At 54.6% G+C, this 22,044-nt stretch overlaps 1 protein-coding gene across 2 annotated transcripts; it reads left to right on the top strand.

The window, feature by feature from the left end:
* The first annotated feature begins 1,810 nt into the window (after positions 1-1,810).
* On the top strand, positions 1,811-19,990 carry KIAA0513 (KIAA0513 ortholog). Of its 2 annotated transcripts, XM_015562982.1 has the most exons (12): positions 1,811-2,318; positions 4,858-4,957; positions 5,783-5,856; positions 7,905-7,975; positions 9,649-9,829; positions 10,630-10,670; positions 11,169-11,247; positions 13,016-13,093; positions 14,315-14,344; positions 17,153-17,233; positions 17,657-17,751; positions 19,131-19,990. In XM_015562982.1, exons 1-12 carry the CDS (start codon positions 2,005-2,007, stop codon positions 19,178-19,180), a joined length of 1,194 nt encoding a protein of 397 aa, XP_015418468.1. In that variant the 5' UTR covers positions 1,811-2,004; the 3' UTR covers positions 19,181-19,990. The 2 variants fall into 2 exon arrangements, with proteins under 2 accessions (XP_015418468.1, XP_006762295.1); XM_006762232.2 differs by lacking the exon at positions 14,315-14,344.
* The last annotated feature ends 2,054 nt before the right edge of the window (positions 19,991-22,044 follow it).

Genomic DNA, 22,044 nt, shown 5'->3' with positions numbered 1-22,044 from the left:
GGGGGAAGGGAGCCCAGGTTGCCCGAATCACCAGCCCTCTGATCTGAGCTCCTAAGAGTCCCTGTTGCTCTTCTCGCCCCAAAAGTTCTCTTGCATTGGGGCTTATGGGTCTCTTTTTTGGACCAAGGCAAACTTTGTAGGACTCTACTGAGGGCGTGCTGTTGCCATTCTGATGACAAGGAGCCAGCCATTCCATCTTTCTGACTCAGGGCATTTAAAAGTACCCTGGGCTGGGGAATTTGGAGAAACCCATAATCGATAAGCTCTTAGCAGGCAGTAAATACAGTTTTGTTGCCCTCAGAAGATGCATTAGTTCATCAATATCAGTAACCTCTGTCTGCCAGGTGTTGTCCCAGACATTTGGCTCGGTAAAAAGGGAGGAGAGGGATGTGGCCCTGGCTCAGGATGTGCTCTTGCCTAGAGGGGCTTTGGCAACCAGAGGACTTCTTCCCGCTTCATCACTGGGAAGGGAGGGCCCCAGAACTGTCAGGTGACTCCCAAACTGGCTGTCAGGAGACCTAGTTTACAAACAGAGATTCTGTCCCCAGCTCTGCTATTACATAGTCTGTGTCGCCAACTCTCTGGACCCTTAGAGCATGTCCATGGTCAGGTTGTTTCATCATCAGCAAACATACATGAATACTTATTTAGTCAAGGCTGTGCTGGGCACTCAGGTTGCTACAACAGTGGCTAAGGCCTGCTCCACCCTCCTGGGGTTATACTTTAGTGGGATAAACAAACAGGCTAATACCTACCTGCCAAACAGACAGAATTATAAATGAGTGTAAGTAAAATGCCAGGGCTCAACAGGGTTAAATAGGGAAGCTTATCAGAAGAGCTGAGCTAAGCCAAGCCTCCAGGGATGGATAGAATTCTGGGTGGGCAAGAGGGAGGACGATAGAAGAGGAGGAAGAGTAACAGGACAGACACCAGAGGCAAATGTCATTGTCCAGGGTGGCTGTAGTGCAGGGAGAAGGGAGAAAGAGGAGATTGGGTCCAGATGGCCAGTGATGTTAGAAAGTGTCGTAGGGGCACAGCCAGCGGTGGCTCAGTAATTGAGCAGCTACCTATGAACCGGGAGGTAATGGTTCGATTCCCGGTCAGGGCACATGCTTGCATTGCGGGCTTGATTCCCAGTGTAGGGCGTGCAGGAGGCAGCCAATCAAAGATTCTCGTCATTGATGTTTCTAACTCTCCCTCTCCCTTCCTCTCTGAAATCAATAAAAAAGAAAAAAAAATTGTTGGAGGGTGTGAGTGGGATGATGAGAAGGGATATATATCTGAAGCCTGGGGAAGTTCTGGGTCTTGAGTGGAAGAATTGCTAGGAAAGGAGCTCAGAAAGGAAGAGATGTGAGCCTCGGCGGTGAGGGGCCCATGTGCTTAGCAGAAACCTCTTTTCCTGAGACTCCTGACAACACCCATCTTCCACAGCTATTGATCCCAGTGACAGGGGGCAGCAGGTGTCCAGCCTGGGTCAGACTTTATCCCTTGTCCTCAGTCTGGTAGTCTGGAGTGGAGAGAGGGCCAACACACACAGCCCTCTTGAAGTCTATTTGGAGAAATCCTGATGGTATTTATTTGCTCTCTTATTCAACAAATACTTATTGAGTGCCTACTCTGTACACACCAGGTATTTAACAGTAAAGCAGACAAGAGGAGAATGACAGTAGTATAGAGAGGTCCCAAATTCTGGAATTTGGGGGCCTCTTCTCTTTACAGGGAATTGGGTAACGTAGTTCATTCATTTAAGTCTGGATTCTCAGTGCTGAATTTCCCTTACACAAGGAGCTGCCCTCCTGCTGATCATGTGTGTGTGCTTCCATCCTAGATGCCTTAGGGCCACGTCCGCTGCCCCAGAGGACTCATTCCTGGTGGCCAGAAGTTGCCAAGCAACTCACATGTGTTTGGCAGGTTCCCTTGGAGTCTTCAGCTCCCAGTGACACTCCTGGAAATCCAGTCCTCCGACCTCCCCAGCTGGCATCCTCCTCGGCAGCCCACCAAGCCATGGAGGCCCCGGAGGTCCCCGTGGGCTCACTGATTGACTTTGAGACAGAGCCATCCGCCTCCTCACCCGTGGAGGCACTGCCACCAAAGCTGCAGGATGGGGACAGCGGGTCGGAGAGTGAGACCACCGAGTCAGCAGATAGCGAGAACGACATGGGCGAGTCGCCCTCTCACCCATCCTGGGACCAGTACCGCCGCTCCTCCTCCAACGAGTCCTTCTCTTCCAACCAGAGCACGGAGTCGGCCAAGGACGAGGAGGCCCTGGAGCTCAGGGAGTTCATGCGTGGCTACGTGGAAAAGATCTTCTCCGGAGGGTAAGTGCCCGGGGCCTCTCCGCGCTGGGCTCTGTCCCTGAGCCGAGCGTCACCTGGGCCAGGGCTCCCAGCCGCTCACCAGCCAGCGATAGGCCTCCCCAGTCGTTCACAGCCCCACCCCGGCTGCAGATAGAGCTAGGTGGGGAATTGTCACCCTTTCTTTGATCCCACCACTGCTTTGACCACTCCACCAACACCCTCATCTCACCATTGCTGGATCCAAGGACACTAGTTTTGCTTTCCCAGTAACTGCCAGAGTCATGCTTGGCTAGGGGGCCACAATTATTAGCTGGCATTAAATTTAGGGGCAATATAAGGCAAGGAGGTATCAGAGTCATGCTCCTTGTGATGGCCTTTCTTTCACAGTTCTTGAAGGGATGGGTAAGGAGCATGGCAGGGGGAGCAACAGGAAGTGGGAGTGAGAGTTAGAATGGAGGAGAAGTAGGGAGTCTGTGGATAGGTTCTAGCTCTCCTGCCTCATGCAATTACTGTCTCAACCAAGGGCCAGGAGAGGCAAACAAACCCAAATTCAGGGCTGGCAGGTGTTGACTGGAGATCTTACGTCATTCAGAGGCACATTCAGGGCTGAAAGTCTTGCTACTCAGAATGTCTTTTTTATATATCCTATATAATAAAAAGCTAATATGCAAATCGACTGAATGGCAGAATGACCGGTCTCTATGATGGGTACTGACTCCCAGGGGGCAGATGCTCAATGCAGGAGCTGCCCTCTGGTGGTCAGTGTGCTCCCACAGGGGGAGCACCACTCAGCCAGAAGCTGGACTCACAGCTAACGAGCGCAGCGGCAGTGGTGGTAGCCTTTCCTGCCTCCGCTGCAGTGCTAAGGATGTCTGACTGAGGGCTCCCAGACTGCGAGATGGTGCAGGCTGGGCTGAGGGACCCTCCTGAGTGCAAGAATTTTGTACACGGACCCTCTAGTATAATATATTTTTATTGATTTCAGAGAGGAAAGGAGAGGGAGACAGAGAGATAGAAAACATCAATAGTGAGAGAGACTCATTGATCAGCTGCCTCCTGCACCCTCCTGACCAGGGATCGAGCCCACAACCCGGTCATGTGCCCTGACTGGGAAACAAACCATGACCTCCTGGTTCATAGGTCAACACTCAACCACTGAGCCAGGCTGGGACCCAAAGCATCAGCATCACTGGCTGCTCCTTAGAAATGCAGTGTTGGGCAGCACCCTGCCCCACACACACTGGCCTGGATCTGCCTTCTAAGAAGGCCTCACACGTGTGTAACTGCCCACACACATCACATCTGAGGAGCTCTGGACGAAGGGGAAGTTTTCCAATTTCATTAAAGCAGTAAGGATGCCTGCTGTTGACACTCTGCAAAGAATACATTCTTTTCTATCGTGATTTAGGTCCCTTGTTTATAAACTGGCATCGTTGGAGGCAAACTCAGGTGTGCCTCAGTTTCCTATGCAGTTAAAAAAGAGAAAATTTCAAATGCTAATCCATCTATTTGACTATCTAAAAATCATGTATGTTTGCTTTTAAATGCATTCTGGGAGAGCAGTAGATGTGGCTTCCTATTTATTTTTGTTTGACTAACACTGACATTAGTCAGCTTTCTCTGAGCACACCCAGTTAACGAACAGGGGAGAAAGCCTGAAGCGTGTCAGTTTGCCGGGAAGGCTGGTCTGTGTTTGCGGCAGCCTGTCGGCATCATGGAACATGGACAGCTGGATCGAACGCATTTTCAAGAGCATTCCAGAAATCACTGCAAATGGCTGGCAAATTCTCGTCTTTCATCTGGTGTTTGGGGATAAATGAGACCAAGATGTTTTCTACAGAACCTTAAATAAATGAAATATGGGATAAGCCAATTGATCTTCAGCCCCTACTTCATTTTTGCAGTCATTGAATTTTGGGTGGAGTATTAGCCCCTATGAAGACTGATCAGAAGTGATTTGAGATCAGTGAGCACTTTGTCCACTCGGGAGGTGGTGAGTGGCGACCCACTACGGTCCCCGAGTCTCCACCCCTCACACAGAGTAGATAGAGGTGAGAAGACTGGCTTTTCAGAAGCTCAGAGGCTTAGCAACCACGCCCGCCTTCTGATTGGGGGGTGGGGGAGCATCAGATGCTTGTCCTGCTGAGGCTGAGGCATCCTTGAATTCACTGGGTGGGTCCATACTGGCTTCAGCACCGGAGATTAGTGAGATGAGCTAGAGAACAAGCCCTCAGAGGAGGTCGACGTCACCCTTGTTAGTGCTTGGACCACCGAACTGAAGGCAGGAGGACCAGGGAGAAGGAACATGGGCTTTGGAGCCAGGAAGTCTGATGGAGCCCCTGTTCACTCCCCAGCTGTGCCTGGTCCCCCAAGCCAGTCTGCTCACCTTTGAAATAGAAATAACACCATTTCCTTGAGAGGGGTTTGCCCAGAGGGTAAGATGAGCTGACGGAGTTCAGGCAGCTGTACTCAGCTGGTGTTCCTCTCTTTCCTCTTCACCCTACGGTAACCTGTTTTGTTCCAAAGGATTGAAAGTTTTTCCCTCTGCTCTTTTTTTCAGGGAGGACTTGGACCAGGAAGAGAAAGCTAAGTTTGGGGAGTACTGCAGCAGTGAAAGTGGAAAAGGCCGGGAGTGGTTTGCTCGATATGTGAGCGCCCAGGTAAGAGCAGGTGTGATGGGAGAGGTAGGGCGGTGATGGGGAGGGGGCTGGTGATATGTAGCATCCTCTTTCTTTTTAATTCCTCTACTCAGGAGAAAGGAGTTGAGGGAAATGACCCAACAGGAAAAAAAAAAGTAACACTTATCTCAAGATGTTCTGAAAGGCCTATTTAGAATAGTGGGGAGTGGCATGTAGCTCATTTGGGTGCCTCGCTGGCCTGTCCACCACATGAAAGTCCAGAAAAGGTCATCTTTTAAAGGCAAGCATGTGGGTTATGTCCATGCATATTTTTATTAACCGACAATATTCAGTTTTTCTAAAGATATATTCAGGACAATGACAGCCTGTAAGTTCAGAAAAGAATTAAGTTTTATAAATATCCAGTGGGTTCCTTTTTTTTTCTATAAAGTGGTTTAAGATCTTAGTTTTTAAAGTATTTTTCTCCTAAATAATTTATTCTTCAAAGAGAAATTTGCAAGTGCAGGTAAGCACAAATAGAAAAACTACTAATAAACCTACAATCCAGAAATAGCCGATGTTGTCATTTGGGGTTTTGCCCCTCCACACTTTTGTATGAGGATGAGGGGTGAAGTTCCTGGGAGATGCAGTAAAACATTTGCCTGTGCTCTGAGGAGCTGTGTCCTCTGCTGGGTGCCAGCACCTGCCAGGGCCCTGGCTTCTCAGGGCAGGGGAGGCTGTATGGTCCTGGGCTCTCACCCAGCTGCCTTGAGTGGTGCTCAGCAGGGTAAGCTCACAGCCCCTCTGAGCTGCCCTGTGCCTCTGCCACCCGGCTGCCCGATGATGTGTCTGCCCTCCCCCCAACAGCGCTGCAATTCCAAGTGTGTCTCAGAGCCGACCTTCTACCGCCTCGTGCAGTCGTTTGCGGTGGTCCTGTTCGAGTAAGTAATGCTGCTGCTCAAAGCCTTTGTCCTAAGGAGCTTGTCTTCCCTTCCTACTCTGCCCCACGATAACCCGGCTGTGAGTCAGAGCCGCCGAGTCATCAGCTTGCAGCTCCTGTGATGCACCCAGCATCAGCTAAAAGGCGAAGTCGTGACCAGCAGCTGTGGGAGGGAGTTAGTGAGAATCCGTACCTGCAGTAGAGACGAGAGGGTGCAGCTGGGTGTGAGTAAATCCCTCACTCGGGTCCTCGGGGCAGGCTGTGATTACACACAGTTGACCTCACCCTCCTCCAGCAGAGATCTGGAATTTTCTTGATTTCCTGTTGTGAAGTACTTCAGGCTAGGTAACCGCCCACTTAATGATACGACTGGGTGACACAGCCTGCTCTGAGTAGGCATTTGGCACTGCTGGGCCTTTCTCACAAAGGCGTTGGTAGACAGTATGTGTGGGGGTGGAAAGGCCCCTCTGCCTCTGTGCAGCTGTGGGAGGCAGGCCCTGGACTCGTGGGCTCTCCTCCTGGGACCCACGGCTCTAGGACTGCCAGGCCTGCTTCAGACGTCATGGACTTGTATCAGAGCGGGTGATGTGTCCTCCAAATTATGAATCTAAGGGACACATTTAGGCCTGGGGGAAGCTGAACAGTGGCTTCAATGATCCCGGTGGACAGCACAGGTTGTGGGTGGGAAAGGAAGGGGCTGGTATGACAATCACTTAGTATCCTTCCCCCATCACCTCAATGTGGCCTCAAAGCACGGCCTGGTCCCATGGCTTCTACCATGACCACCTCCCTGTGTCCCCATGCCCATCTTGTCCTTCCCTTCCTTCTCACAACAGAAATGTAGCTCTTCTCTTCAATCTTAATCCCCCTGTGTCTCGGTGTCTCCTCATCATTCCGCCACAAACATGGGGCATGTCCTGGAGGAAAGTGAGCAAAAGAGCCGAGGATCTGTGTTTCCTGCGCTTGTCCAGAACACCCCAAGTTCAGGATATAGCCCCAGGGGGGAAACTGGGTGTGCCCCGCCTCAGCTGAGAGCTCATGTTGTCTCGTGTGCACCATGCTCTAAGACACAACATTCTTCAACTTCCAGACATTTGCATCTACAGAAGTTTTCACGAACCCATAGTTGGTGTAGATTGTGCCTGTCCCACATGGTAACATACTTATCTACTTCTCAATTTTTCTTTGCATTTTTTCTTAAATAAAATTAAGGGGGAAAATTAAATTCAAGTTTCAACTGTGCTAAAACACAAAATCTTTCCATTACTTTGTGAGCATATATATTGTTGTAGGATTACAAACAAAACAAAACTTCATAGTATTTTGAAATATTTATTAAGTTTTTGAAATAATGAGTTTTATGATTTTAGTTTATTAGTATCTTTAGTTTTTACTTTTATTTAGTCTGTATGGTTTTATTAGTAGTTTAGTTCTTTAAATTTATTAAATTTTTTTATATTAAAATAGCAACAAAAATGACCCAAACCCACTGTCTAGATCATTTCTATTAACTTTTTCTTTAAGCATTGTTTGTTCAAGGTTAAAAATTAAACTAGCTCTGGCTGATGTGGCTCAATGGTTAGAGTATCAGCCTGCACACTGGAGGGTCTCGGGTTTGATTCTTAGTCAAGGGCACATACCTGGCTTGCAGGACCGATCCCACCTCTGCTCAGGGTGCATGTGGAGGCAACCAATCAATGTGTCTCTGTCATCTCTCTCTCTCTCTTTCTCTTTCTCTCACCTCTCTCCTCCCTTCCACTCTCTCTAAAAATCAATGGAAAAAATATCCTCACTTCTCATGAAAAAAAAATGTAACTCACGTTACTCACGTAACTGGACCAAGGGGCATTATTTTTGTTGTCTCTCCTAAGTAGTATCTGGGGAGTGAGGTATTAATTTAGGTGTCTTTGTAAAGGATTTCGGTCTTTTCTCATGAACTTGCAGTAAAAAGATCGGGTAGAAAAAAAAAGGAAGGGAGGGAGGGAGGGAGGGAGGGAAGAAAATCGGTGGGACGATTATTTAGCCAGTCAACCTTGCTTCCCATTTCAGGTGTCATCAGATGGATGACTTCGGGCCTGCCAAGAACCTCATGACCATGTGCTTCACGTACTACCACATCGGTAAGCCATGGGCATGGCTCACGTGGAGGGCAGACTTGGGAACTCAGGACTTGTCAGCTTCGAACCTGGCATCAAATGAGGATTTCTTCCTGATCAAAGGCAAAGCTGTGCGGCTTCCAGAAGACAGTGAAAGCTGATGTCAGGGAGGGAATGGGCGAGGAGTGAGATTCCTGAGACAGGAGGAGACATGGTCTGCCTGGCGGGTCAAGCCATTGACTGTCCACAGTGTGAAGGAAACCGCCCAGCTGCTGGGAAGTGAGAAAAACACTCAGCGGGGCAATTCACAATGGCACAGGCGCTGCTGGGTGTAAGGACATCAGTTTTAGGCTTGGCTGTTGCGGGCAGGTGAGAGAAGCAGCCTGGATTCTGGGCTGGGAAGCCCTCCCAGGCATGGGTCAGGGTGGCTTCATGCAGAGGCTGTCACAGCTCTTCTGGCCCATTCCTCTGGGACTTTCTGGTATGCAGAGCTGGAGGGCTCCCTGTCTTAAGCTGCTACAACCGTCTCATTTGGGCCACGTACGGAGACATTGCTAGGCCTGCACGGGGACTGGAGCTGAGTCAGGACAGTGCTAGCGCTGCCTCCCTTCCCACCTTTTCTGCGTGACCCACAAGTTGATCTTGTGTGTATCCCTGTCCTCTGCAATTTGGCTTTGTCCCCTTCTCATTCCCAACAGCCATCCCCTCAGTTCTGTTGGCAGGGGCTGGTCTGACTGCTTGAGCTCGGCCAGGCCACCACTGGGCAGGCTCTTGGTGCTGGGCCACTCGTCGGCTGCCTTTGGGTCAGCTGGGAACCCCTCATCCAACCTGTGGCTCCTTCTTCTCATAGAACAGCTCGATGCTACTTATCTGCGTCAGACCTGTGCACAGAGCAGCTGAAATTAGGAGATACTCAGTACCTTGACCTGTAGAGGGCCCTTTGACCTGTAGAGGATGCCTTGGCCTATAGGGGCACCTGGGCCTGAAGGGGTCACTTTTGACCTAAAGGGAGCATCTTGCCTGGGGGGTGTTTTGACTTAAAAGGGGGTGACTTGGCCTATAGGAGGCACCGTGGCTTATAGGGGGCATTTAGGCCTGTAAGGAATGCCTTGCCTGCAGGGGGGTCTTGGCCTGAAGGTCCATACACTGCCCTTAGAAAGGGATATTCCTTGTGTTGCCTCCACTCACACTCCTCCTCCCAGAACACCCTCCTCTGGCCATCTCCCTCATCTAGCGCCCTCCTGTTTCAGGCCCCATGCAGGTGCATCCGCCTGTCTGGAACCTGCATGCCTCCTCCCACCACAAGGAAATGCCCTTCCTCTGTTGCCCTCCAGCCCTTGGCCTCTGCCATTGCCTTCACTGAGCTCTCACTCTGTGTGCATTGCTCACCTCCTTTCCGGGCTGCGTGCTTTGGGGCTGGATCCTTGCCTGTTTCTTCTTTGGCCCCTGTGGCACCTGGCTGACTTCTTGTACAGTCAGTGCTTAGTGACTGCCCGAGACAGAAGGTGCCCAGGTGACGTCTTCCCTGGGGCACCTCTCAGCCGTTTGCTTCTTGCTGCCGTGTCTGGCCGTGTGGGAGGAGACCTCCCCGCCATACCAGAGCGGCTCTAGCAGCTGACAGGCGTTCCTTCCGCCCTTGGTTGTTGCTGCTGCACAATACGGTTCTTATTCCCACTTTCTTTCTCCTCTGTCTCCAGGCAAACCACACCTGCTTCCCTCAGAGTCCAAGGAGAAGCCTGCAGGGAGCATCGACTCCTACTTGAAGTCCGCCAACAGCTGGTTAGCGGAGAAGAAGGACATCGCCGAGCGGCTGCTGAAGAACACGGAGAACGTCAAGGGCTTCTTCGGGGGGCTGGGACCCCTGGTCAGGAAAAACGAGTAAGTGTCGCCTGCTGAGCGTCTCTGTCTCACTGGGGAGGGCCAGGCACGCGGGTGTGACAAACAGCAGAGGTGACTAAGTTCGAGGTGAGAGGAGTTGCTGGCCTGCTAATGACAGTCTGTTCACCCTTGGCGATCTTAGGGTCCGGGAGCTGCTGGAGAAGCGCAGCTGCCAGCCCAGCTTGCCTCCCTGCCCCCAGAGTTTTCTAGGGTTTCCAATGTGCTCTGCTTGTCAACATGCAGGGCGGTCCCCTGTGGGTCTGTGTTTTCTGGATGGATGAGGAGCACTTGGACATTGTCAGTTGGCAGGAGGGAAATTACAAACCCTCCTTCCTCCTCCCTCTGACTGGTGAGAGCTTGTCTTAAAGGAAGAGGCAGGTTCAGGAGAAGCCTCTGTCCCCAGGACAGCAGCTTCCACAGACACTCAGGACCCTGTTCACGCGTGAACACTTCCACAGGGGAAGAGGCGCGTCAGCAAGAGAGCTCTGGGCCAGGAGCCTGTGCCACCTGGGGTCCCCGCCGTCACCTCCAGTGGCTTGATTACAGTCAGACAACTTGGCTTTTTCCCTTTTCTGGTCCACAGAGTTTTGAATTCAGAGAAAATGACACAAAGAAGCCTAAATTCAAAAAGACTGGCAACTGACAAATGTAGCATTGGTTTAATTGAAATTTGGTTTAGAGAAAACCACATGAAATGTACATACTGGTTGTGAGACTGAGTCCCGGTTCAGCCGTGTAAAACAGTTTCTTTGAGAGAGTGTGGGGGTCGTGTTGTCACTGCCATGGTCCCTCTCCCCCAGGGAGGAGGAGAGCAAGCCCAAGGACAAGCCGCAGAAGACTGGTGAGTGCCCCCCCCCCGTTCCCTCTCTACCTGGTCCCGTAACCCAGGCCCCACGGGAGTCTCCCACCAGCCCCCCTTTAACTAGCAGCACCAACAAGCAGGTGCCTAACTGTCCTGGGCACTGCCCCTCCAGCACAAGGTGCTGCTGTCGGTGACTCCCCAGCCCCTCTCAGCTCCGGTCTGTCTTCTTGCTGAACTTCCGCAGGGGAGCCAGTCCTCTAGGGAGAGGAAGCAGGAACTAAGCTCCTTATCCTGGATGTTCAGGGAAATATCACTGGGGGTGCAGGAGCCTCCTGGGGATTCCTCCCTCAGAAAGAGCCATGGCCAGGTGTGAGGACCTCATTACTGCTCACGGGCAGTGGCAAAGCTGTCGTGCAGTTTCAGTTGTGCAAAAGTGTGCATGTTCATGCCTGTGGCCGCTGGGAGCAGCAGTGGCCTCAGCAGCATCCATGGGGTTTGCAACCGGAGCCATGCTCAGTCTTCCTCCGCCTCCCGCAGTGACCGTGTGCAGCCCGGAGGAGGAGAGAAAGGGGGAGAAGATCTACCTGTACACGCACCTGAAGCAGCAGCCCATCTGGTAAGGCCCCCCTCATACCTGGTCACACCAGAAATGAAGGTCACTCACACAGATAAACAGATGAACAATAGCAGGGTTGGTGAGGATGCGGAGAAATTGGAGCCCTCATATACTGCTGGCGAGATTGTCAAATGGGGCAAGCACTTTAGAAAATAGTCTGGCAGTTCCTCAGAAGGTTAAACATAGAGTTACCTATGATCGGCAATTTCACTCCTAGAAATGTACTCAAAAGAATTGAAAACGGGTATTCAGGCAAAAACTTGTGCATGTATCTTCACATAGCATTCTTCCTACGAGCCTAATGGTGGAAACAGTGTGGCTGTCCATTTCTATGGACATTTGCTGTATGGATACACAGAGTGACATAGCCGTCCCACGGATGTCACCCAGCCATGTACAGGAACGAGGCACTGGTACCTGCTTTAGCGTGGGGGACCCAGGAACAGGTTTTGCTAAGTGAAAGGAGCCAGACCGAAAGACCAGATGGTGTGATGTAATTTATATGAGATGTCAGGAAGGCACATCCTGGAGACAGAGTAGATTAGTGGTTGCCAGGGGTTGAGGGCATTGGGGAATGAGGAGTGGCTGCTGATGGGTATGGGGTGATGAGAATATTTTGGAAATAGATAGTGGTGATGGTTGTACCACTCTGTGAATATACCAAAACCACTTAAGTATTGCATGCTTAAAGGAGTGAATTTATGGTAGGTGAGTTATACCCCAATAAAGCCACTTTATATGTATAAAGGTGCAGTTGAAGTGAGAGGCCAGCGGTCAGGGAAAATCTTGCCCTCCGTCTTGCTCTGTGTGGATGAGCACTTGTGCTGCTAATCCCTCTGCAGCCTCTCCATCACCGTGTTTATTTACTCCCAGCAGGCAATGCACCAGCACCTGGAACCCCAGGTACCAGGCATGCCCTCCCTCAGAGATCACAGTGTAGCTGTGGGAGAACTTGGCCACAACAAAGCCAGGGCCCAGCCAGAGGGCAGGGCTGGAGCTGTCTAGAAACTTCCCTGGGGAGGCCCCATCTGAGTTGGGCCACTTTCAAGAGGAATCAGGGAGAAGTGGAAGCTGACCAGCCCGTCACAGGCCCTGGGCCTTGACTTGGGGGCTGTCACATCACCTGCAATAGGGTAACAGCCCTGAAGGGCCAGGTGATGAATATTTTAGGCTTTGCAGGCAGCCACTCAACTTTGTTGTTAGATAATATGTAAGCGAGTGGGCGGGGGCTATGTTCCTATAAACACTGATTGACACAGGCAGCAGCCGGATTCGGCCCACCCACCAAATCCATGGTTGGCTGACCCCTGATCTTCTTCAAGAGGAATGCTTCTTACTGTGTGTCCCTATACACGTGTTTGCCCTCTGCACGTAGCCTGTCCCTGCCAGGTTGCCGTTTATGTTACTAGCACCTGCTCTAGAAAAGCAGGCCTCTTTGATCCCCTACATTCTCTTGGGAGCCTCAGTGGGAGATGGAGAAGCGGGAAAGGCCTCCTGCCCCTAGTGGCCTCAGCTTGGACCTGAGGAGTCCAGGGTTACCCAGCTCTGCCTCCTCCCTGCCTGCACTTCACCCAGGCACTCATGATGCTTGGCCGGGAGCCCAGGGAGGCACCTGATTCAGGATTAAGGCTCAGTTGTCTTCCCATCTCAGCCCTGCCTCCCTGAGACTTGTCCATCATCCGGATGTGGCTGGAAACGGCTTCCCCATCCCTCAAGTGGGCGGGAGCGGCCTCACCGCTGGGAAGTGACGAGTGTCTCTGTTTCGCAGGCACACGCTGAGGTTCTGGAACGCAGCCTTTTTCGATGCTGTCCACTGTGAGAGGAGGAAGCGGTCCCCCACGACCAGGTAGGAGCAATGTGTGGGCTGGGGCTCTGGGGAGGAGGACCCGGGAGCGCGTTCTTTCCCTGTTTCTGAAGAGGAGAGCGGAAGAACGGCTGAGTCATGGGTCTCTCTCCCTCAGCCCCCGGCCTTGGCCTGCAGGCTCCCGAGGCCCCGGAGCAGAACTCCAGGGGCGGGCGGGTACTTGCATGAGCTCTCCCTGTCCTGGGGCTGGCATGATTCAGCCTGAACTCCTAAGAAATGCGGACGCCCCCTAAATGGACCCCTCGGCTCACTCCGTCTGGTCTCTGTAAGAAGTCCGAGTCCTGAGCATGAACCACTGCTGCAGGGCTGGGGTGCAGGGCTGGCCACCACCCCCAGACTTTGCTTGAACATCTGGAGAAATGCAGTTGCTGCTTTCAACTTGCTCCTCTGGTTTGCAGCCCTTCCCAGCTTCCCTGAGGGTGGTCTCGCCACTTCCGAAGACCCCTTGGGTGAACCGTTTCACCAAGCACGTGGCACGTGGTGGCAGTGAGGTGTTGGCACTCAGTTCTCTCTCTGGTCACAGTGAGCTAAGGTTGCCATGGGCTGGTGCTCAGTTCTCTCTCTGGTCACAGTGAGCTAAGGTTGCCACCCACTGCGCACAGCGCTGGGCAGGACAGGGGCAGCAGCCGGCCCAGTCCTGGGCGCCCTTGTTGGCCTCCCTGATCGGGACTTTGGAAGCCTCTGAACCTCGCTCATTAACAAAATGAATCCCCTTCCCCCTAACCCCAGGGAGACCCCTTAACCTTGGTCCCTGGCAGGAGAGAGGGCAGGTCCTGCCGTTCAAGTCTTCAGCCCACTAGCACGTGGGGGAATTGCAGGTGAAACCTGTTTGGGTGGCAACCAAGCCCTAATAGGAGCGAGGTGGCCTGCCTGTGCCCCCAGCCGTCTGCTGTGGCTGCGTTTCCTGGGGAGGCAGAGGGAGCACGCGGGGGTCGGGGGCAGACGCTGACACTTCCCAAGGACTCTAGAGAGAACTCTACACTTGCCAGGGAACGAAAAGGAAGGAAATGCTTAGGTGCTCGTAGGTTGCTTAGCTCTCAAATCCCTAGGAAGCAGATTTATCTCAAATACGCTGCCTCTCTCTGTCCTTCTCTGCTTCTGCCTGAATAACCCCCCTTCTTCCGCTTGTTCTCTTTTTCCATCCACATATCTTGCATGACTTTGACATGTTCCTCTGTTGACCTGTTTCTGCTGCCGCTCCAGAGGGGATGCTGGAGAGGAGGAGAAGAAGAGGTGTGTGTCCACGTGACTTTGTTCATGTTACAGTGCTGGGTCCCCTCAGGGCCACCTCAGGGTGGGCGGGGGTGGCCGGAGCCCAGACACAGGTGTCACTCAGCACTGGCTACCAGCAGTGAGGGTGTCCCTGGGGGGCCTGGCTGGTGATGGTTGAGAGCTCTCCAAGGACAGAGCACCCCAAAATAGGAAACAAACATGGCACCCAGACCTCCCAGAAGGTCCAGTGGGAGTTCAGAGAGGAGAGAGCAGTGAAGTCCAGAAAGTCAGCTCCGATTTCAAGCAAATCAAGCTTTTCGCCGGCCCCTCTGGCCCCTTCCAGGCCGACCTCACAGCCACCCCCGCACCTTCACTGTGTCACACTGGAGTCCTGCTCCGAAGCCCTGGGCAGGTGCAGGGGACACACTCAGTCACACACTCAGGTGTGCGGGGGTCTGCAGACCCTCACCGCCGTAACAGGGTGGGGAGTCACAGGAAAGGGACAGCCGCGCTCTCTCCCAGCCTAACGGAGCCTGTGTGTATGAGGGGTCCCCGGGAGAAAGGCCTAGCGTGGGGTCCTCTCCTGGTAGCGCACAGTGGGGTCTGACTCTAACTGAACTTTGTATTTGTTGGACATCCTTTGTAATATAGAGGCCTGCCTATTCAAAATATCATTTCTGATACAATGACTTCTCTCCCCCCCATGAAAATTTCCCCAAACATGCTAACTTTAATCAGTAATATGATTTTGGTGCTTATTGTTTTATGAGAAAGCTTGTTTTTTATGCAGCCTTCCTGTGGCTCTAAAAAGGGCATTTAGGCGTCACCCGTCTCCTTTAGGAGGAAGCCCCTGCGTTCCCACAGCCTCTCTGGGTGAGGTGGTGAGCCAGCTTCCTAGAGCAGGCTCCTTAGCCTCAGCCCGGCAAGAGGGTGGGGCATTGTGGCCTCCGGCCGGTCAGCACCCAGCCCGGGAGCAGGCCAGCCTCCGGGCCTTACAGGCCTTCTCACTGGAGCAGGTGTGGTCCGACCACACACATCTCAGACCTTCCCCTGACACCCAAACGTGCCCTAGGCTGTACCTGGAAGAGGGGCAGGTGCTGCTTGAGATTGGGGGCAGGAGGGTCAGCTCCGACTCCAGGGCAACTTGATGCTTCCATGTTATTTCTCCTTGTTGTAAACGGCTAACATGCCATTGGTGTCCTCTCTGTTCTCGGATGGAAACATCTCCTGAAGAAGGCTCCCCATTCTACAGGCTGTTGGTCACTCCAAGTTCCCACTGCTGCAGTCTAGATGCATGTTCCGCCCACCGGGAGTTTTAGAACTTGACTGGTACTGGACAGCTTAAAGGAATTGATTTGATTGTAGGCATCACCTTGCACCTCTTTCTTCAGAGGTCAGATTAAAGGGCCCAGTTCTACTCCTAGTCACAGCGAACAGAAAACCCTCCGCTCCTGGGCCCAGAGGGGTGGCGTCAGGCTGCTGTGCCCCAGGACTCCAAAGGACTGGGCCTGTTCAGCCTGCAGTCTGCACACCTATCCCCAGCGGGCCTGGGGGCAGGATGGGATCTGGGTGCCTAGACAGCTCTAAGGAGACCACTGGGGAGAGAGGGCGGGGTTAGTGCAGCACCTGGGAGCAGGTTCTGGCTGTCTGCCTGGGTGTCGTGTCGGAGGCAGAGGAGACGGGCGCTGCATGTGTCCTCGCCTCCTTCATGCCCAGGGCCGGGGCCTCCCGCGGAGCGGCAGCGGCCCCTGCGGAGTCCCAGGCTGGGAGGGGTGGGTGAAGTGTTAATGTTCATGGTGTTTCTCTTCCTCTGGCTTCTCCATAATCCCAACCCCTCGTCCCTCATACTGCCTCCTCTCTCCCTTTCCTCTGATCTTTCTCCTAATCTTGTTTTAGTCAGACTCATCATCCAGAGTTTAATTTTTAGGGGGAAATGGGCTAAACTGAGCTTCTCACCATCTGCACCTCCTGCAAGTAGCACACTTCTCAGATGCAGGGGACAGGGGGGGCAGAGTAGCGTGGGGGTGGGGTGGTCACCCGTCCACTGGGGACAGGGCATGGGGAGACAATGGGGACAGCTTTCAGGCAGGGATAGCATGATTTGCTCAGAAGAACACCCTCCCCTCCCTGCATCCTTTTCTTGCTTCGTGTTAGAGGCTTTATGCCGTCTTCATGGTGGGCACGGTTCACGGTTCACTGGGGCCTGCGGGGAGGACCTGAGTCTGGTCCACGCACCCAGGAGGGTGTGGACAGGCAGCGCCGGCTGTGAGGAAGCCACAGGAGACAGTGACCGCAGCACCCAGGCTGCCTGATTCAACAGTAAGGGTGGCAGGGCCTTCCAGCCCCCCTGCTCCCTGGGCCTCGGGCACAGCCACCCACAGCAGGCCATCCCCTCCCCGCAGGCCAGAGCCACCAAAGCCAGAGAGGCCAGAGAGCCTCTTCGCAGGGTCTGGACGTCCACGCCCCACGGGACGCCACAGGGTCCTTTCCTCTGCATGTCTCTGTCCGTAAAATGGGCCGTGACCTCCCATCCTCAGACCAAAGAGCAGGGCAGGGGGCGGCATTCTTAGCTCCTGGAGAAGGTCCTAGGCAACCACCACGCACACGTCCCCTCCCGTCGGTAGGAAATGTCTGAGCTCTGGGCCCTCCTCATCTTAGGAAGGGTGACATTAGTAAGTGGGGGGCCCTCAGGCAGTGTGGGAGCGCAGTGGGCTTCCTGTGTGGGGGGGCCCTGCATGGGTACCGCTGACACCGTAGGTCAGAGCAGGGCGGGGAGGGGCTGGGCACAGTGGCGCTCTGAGCGCCCTCTCCTGCCCCCTGTGCTTGCAGGGAGAAGTGGTGCCACATGACGCAGGAGGAGCGCGACGACAGCCTGCGGTTCAACGAGAACATCACCTTCGGGCAGCTGGGGTAAGAGCACGGCCGGAGCCCCGCCCTCGTGACACCGGGTCACCCACAGAAAGAGAAGCAGGGCAGAGGGCTATCGCTGACGCCCACACTGGCTGGGGCGGGGGACTCTCCCACCCACAGTGTCCATGCGGTGACAGGGTCAGCCCAGCGTGAAGGCTCAGACAGCTCAGCAGCATGTGACTCATTACATTCGGCCTGGATTCCAGTTCCTATCACCCGCCTCCCACCTCCACACCTGTGGCGGCACTGCCACAGGGAGCCGTTGGCCGGCTGACAAGGACCGATTTATTTTTACTTCTGTCTGACAATCCCAGGCAGGCGGCAGGTGGCAGGCGGCAGGCGGGGCCTCCAGAAGGAAGGGCAGGTCCCGGTTCCTCTCCCCGGGGGCAGGAGGGTGCTAGCTCATGGTGTCTTTCCCTCCAGCACATTCACTCACAACATGCTGGCCTTCGGGCTGAACAAGAAGCTGTGCAATGACTTTCTGAAGAAGCAGGCTGTGATCGGCAACCTGGATGAAGGTGAGTCGCGGCCAGAGGTGGGGCTGCAGTTCCAGGGACCAGCGCTCTGCAGGCCGGTCTCCCCACCTGCTGGAAGCATCGCCCCTGTTCCAATGAGAAGCGGTGCTAACTGTCCGCTGGGTCACCCTCCTCTGTCTCTGTCAACTTCAATGCACAGGACACTGCTCGCGCTGTTGGGGAGCCATTGCAGCCCAGCAGGGTTGCCAGGCGTGGGGGAGCTGCCAGTGCAGTGTTTAAGGTCAGGGACAAGGGAAAAGATGGACCTGGGCGCTCAGACTCTGAACTTGAAAATGGCCAAATTCACCACCAGTTGCCCCTCCTTCTAAATGGCCACCACACGGCCTCCCTTTGTTTCTTAAACCCCCGCAGTGAGCGGACAGGGTGGGGCAGGTGGAGGGGGTTTTGAGGTTTATCTAGAGTTTCTGTTTCTGTAACAGAAGGGGATCCATTGCTGATGTCAGCTCCCCTGACATAGGACTGTGTCCACCTTCATGCATCACCCCACCTGCTACAAACAGCATTTCTTCCAGGCCTCCAGGCCTTCCACTTCACTGCCAATCTCTGTTGTTTCCCCAGGCATTGCTCTTGTCTACAAGTAGACCCCTGTGAAGGGGTTGGAGGGGGAAATGGAGGAAGAAGTTACCCCGCTGCTCTGGCTGAGAACATCTACTGCATCATCGAGGCACTGAGTGAGTGAGCGGTGATTGCTACAAACCTGTAAGTGTATTCACGCTCATGCATATGTGTGTGTGTGTGTGTGTGTGTGTGTGTGTGTGTGTGTGTGTGTGTTTAAAAACAACAACAACACTTCATTCTGTTCTGGTCAGGTAGCTCAGTTAGTTAGAGCAACATCCTGAAATGCCAAGGTTGTGGGTTCGATCCCGCATCAGGGCACATACAAACACCAACCAATGACTGCATGAATTAAAAAAACCTTCATCCTGCACCAAACTGAAGGCGTTACAAAAGAGTGGCCTCAGGAGGGGAGAGTGTTAGAGGCATCCCTAGATTATCTCTGATGTTGTCACCAGCCCGCCACACCAGCAAAGGGCAAGAACGCCATTCCTCTCCCACCGTGTGGCTCCCGTGACAGTTAGTCTGCCCGCACTGCGCCTCCCACAGACTTCTGGGAGGGCCGGAGGGACCACGCTCTGTATTATCATTCCCATAAGAGGCTCCTGGTGCCAAGGAGCCCATTTCCAGGTGCACGTCCGCGCCTGGCCCGCAGCGAGCTGGCGGCGAGGGCTGTGTCACCTCCAGCTGCCTGGACTCACCGTCCCTGAGGCGGTCCTGACTTGTCATTGCCTCGGCGAGAAGAGCAGGACCCGACTACCCATGCCACCATTTCTCCCACCAAATATCATTGTTCTCTCTTCCAGAGCAATACAAGCTGCTGAGCGACCACATCGAGCAGATGGCCGCCGAGTAGGCCACGGCCGCCCAGGGCACTCCTCAGGACCGGGGGCACCGCTCTCCTGGGCCAGCAACTGGCTGTCACCCACCTGATGACCCTGCATGACATCGGCAGCACCCAGCGCCACCCCACGCTGCCCCAGAACTAGCGGTTAGAAGACCCCAGCTGCCCGCCTTCCCACCCCCTCTGCCTATGTCTACTCCCCCGTTCACGTGCCAAAGTGTCCCTGGATTGTGTGACTAGAATGAGGTGACGTCCACCCTCCCCAGTGCCAGGCCTGCGACGTGGAATTGAAGGAAGAGGCAGGAGGCCAGGACCAGGGTGGGCACAGGGCAGTGTCTGCCCACAGCCCCTGCAGGGGAGGGCGGGGCGTGGGAATGTACAGAGGGCAGCCCCGAGCCAGCCACGACTGACACGGCAGCTGGGAGTCGGTCCGGGGCTCTGCTTCAGGCCTGGCCAGGGCAGAATCCTCGTCGGCTCCTGCCGAGTGGCAGCGGGTGGCGGGCAGGGCCTCTCAGTGTAGGTCCACGCTGGTGCTGGCTTTTCCCGCTCCTCCCGCCGCGTCACAGGAACCTCCAGGAGGTTCTGATTTAGGGAGGGAGAGAGGCCGGCGCACAGGGCCCGGCCACAGCCCGTGTGGAGCACCTGGAGAGGTCCCCGCAGCTGTCACCCCAGCGAGCAGTCTGCATCGCCGTCGGAACTGTTCCTGGTCAGCTGGCAGCTTCCTCCTCTTGCTCGCTGGGAGTGGCCTCGGCCGTCTGTCCCAGGAAACAGCACAGGAAAGAGATTTCTTCAGTAGCTGCAAGACAACTGCCCTTTCTAAAAGTGCTGCTCTTTATTTCAAAAAAGGGAAAAGGCGTTTCACAGCCGGGCACAGGCGGCTCCTGGTGGCGGTTGTGTGAGGCCCGCTAGCGGAGAGCTTCAGGGTGTTGGGCCCTCCACCCCTGGCAGCCTCGGGGAGGCGCCTTTCCCTGCTGCAGCCCAGGCCCCATTGAGCTCTTTCCTGCAGACCCTGCAGAGGACCCCTCCCACACCCGGTGCCTGGGAAGCGGGACTCCTCCCTGAGTGTGTACCAGGCACAGCACACCAGCCAAGCGCGCTAAAGCCCGGCCTGCAAGCGTCCGGCATGCTGGCTCCGGTGGGAATTCTCAGCCTCATTCCCTGTGCCGCCCGCCCATTACTCATGGCACTGACCTTCAGATGGGCTCCTGGGGCTCTCTGTCCTCGTCCTGTTTTCCCTACTACCTCCTTCCGGCTCCAAACCACAGCACGTTATAGTCTGCTCTCGAGCACCGCGGATCATGCCTGGTAGTCACGTATCCAGCCAGTGCTCGAATGGGCTCCTGATGGAATGCCTCCCTGGAAGGTTCCAGAGAAGAGCCTGTGTTGGTGGAGCCATTGAATGCACGTCTGGATAATCATGAGAGGCCCCGTGGACCGTGTGGTCTGAGTGTGGCGTAAATGTCGTCAGCTGAAAGAGCTTGCATGTCTGTGTGTGTGTGTGTGTGTGTGTGTGTGTGTGGCGTCAGCTTCTCTGGCGATGTCACTAAGCAAGCACAGCTGTGCTGCTGGTTTGCCTGCTGTGTGTTGGAAGGTCATGCAGGCTGGCGTGTCCCGCCCCCAGCCCCACTGCTGGGCCCCAGTGATGGCGTGTGTCTCTACGAGTGCATTTCGGAGGAATGACAATATGGATGGGTGTGTGGGCCCCCCCTCCTCCAAGGCCTCCCTCAGGTAACGCATCCCCCTCAACCATTCAACCCTGAGCCCTGGATGTGCTGCCGTGCCCCCTCCCCACCCTCTGTAAGACCAGGGCCTCCCATGGTTGGTCCGAGCCCTGCAGGGCTGCGGGAGGCCCCCTCAGCTTGCCGGCTTGGCTTTAGCAGCTGTTCCTTAGCAGTTAGCTGAGATGCATTAAGGCTTCAAGATACCCCGAGGACTCATCCCTGTGCTCTGAGGTGTTTGTGTGGAAGCTTTGGTTTGCGCTGATTTCTGGAGGAAGGGGGTGCATTCGGAGACTTTCCCAGGCAGCTACCGGGTGGGGCGGGAGCACACGGCCTTCGGAAGGAAATGCAGCTTTGGCCTCTGTGGGCTTTTCCACACACTTTATTTCCCAGATGATCTGGAGATGTTTTTGCTCAATAGGCCCCGGGAGATGGCAGCTGAAGGTGGAAGGAAGGGTTGCTTTGTGTTCCCCTCTCACTCCTGCTCTCATAGATCCCTCTCCTCGCAGGGGGTAAGTCTGGCCCCAGAGGTGCCGCCTGTCACGTTCAGCCCCACAAGGGAGCACTGGCCAAGACTGGGGGCCCGCCTTGGCGTGGCCCGACGAGGGGATGGGAGGCTGCGTTGGCAGCTGCCTTTGGCCGAGCATTTCACCTCGGACTGCCTCCTGCAGGAGCGGCTCCTGAGAAGGAGTCTGGCAGCGTGCTCACTGGTGTTTCCTCTCCTCCCTGTGACATCATCCCTGCTCTCCAGGGGCTGGCAGAGCAGAGGAGAGGGGCCCCGGGAGGAGCAGACACAGGACGCGCTCTCAGAGGCCCAGCCGAGGAGCTGGCTCACCCAGTGCACACACGGGACGCTTTGGTCGCAGAGCTCTGAGCCCTTCCTGTAAACTCGGGAGCCTTCGCCTCGGAGCAGGAAGCTTCAGATGGAGTCCAAGGAGAGAGCTTCCGGCCCCAGTGGGAGCAGTTTCCCAGGCCAGGGCTCCGCAGGCCTGCCATTCGCAGTGCAGCCCAGCTCTCCTGCTGGCTGCCCTCAGGGCTGAGTCAGTGTTCCCTCCTCGGAAAACTGGGAGGTTGAAATGCAGCCTTGTATGTTTTTAAGCTTTGTTATAATTACTGGTGGGTGTTTAAGAGGGGCCACGTTAGTATTCAGACTGCAAC

The sequence above is a fragment of the Myotis davidii genome, unplaced genomic scaffold (assembly GCF_000327345.1).
Source record: "Myotis davidii unplaced genomic scaffold, ASM32734v1 scaffold77, whole genome shotgun sequence".
Lineage (NCBI taxonomy): Eukaryota > Metazoa > Chordata > Mammalia > Chiroptera > Vespertilionidae > Myotis > Myotis davidii.
This window is presented reverse-complemented; position numbering and strand designations above follow the sequence as displayed.

What these genes read in the sequence shown, in the direction of transcription:
- KIAA0513 (XM_015562982.1), top strand. Translation starts at nt 2,005, where the DNA reads ATGGAGGCCCCGGAGGTCCCCGTGGGCTCACTGATTGACTTTGAGACA. An exon ending in CTTCACGTACTACCACATCG is followed by an intron (nt 7,976 to 9,648) that starts GTAAGCCATGGG and finishes CTCTGTCTCCAG; the next exon opens with GCAAACCACACCTGCTTCCC. An exon ending in GGACAAGCCGCAGAAGACTG is followed by an intron (nt 10,671 to 11,168) that starts GTGAGTGCCCCC and finishes CGCCTCCCGCAG; the next exon opens with TGACCGTGTGCAGCCCGGAG.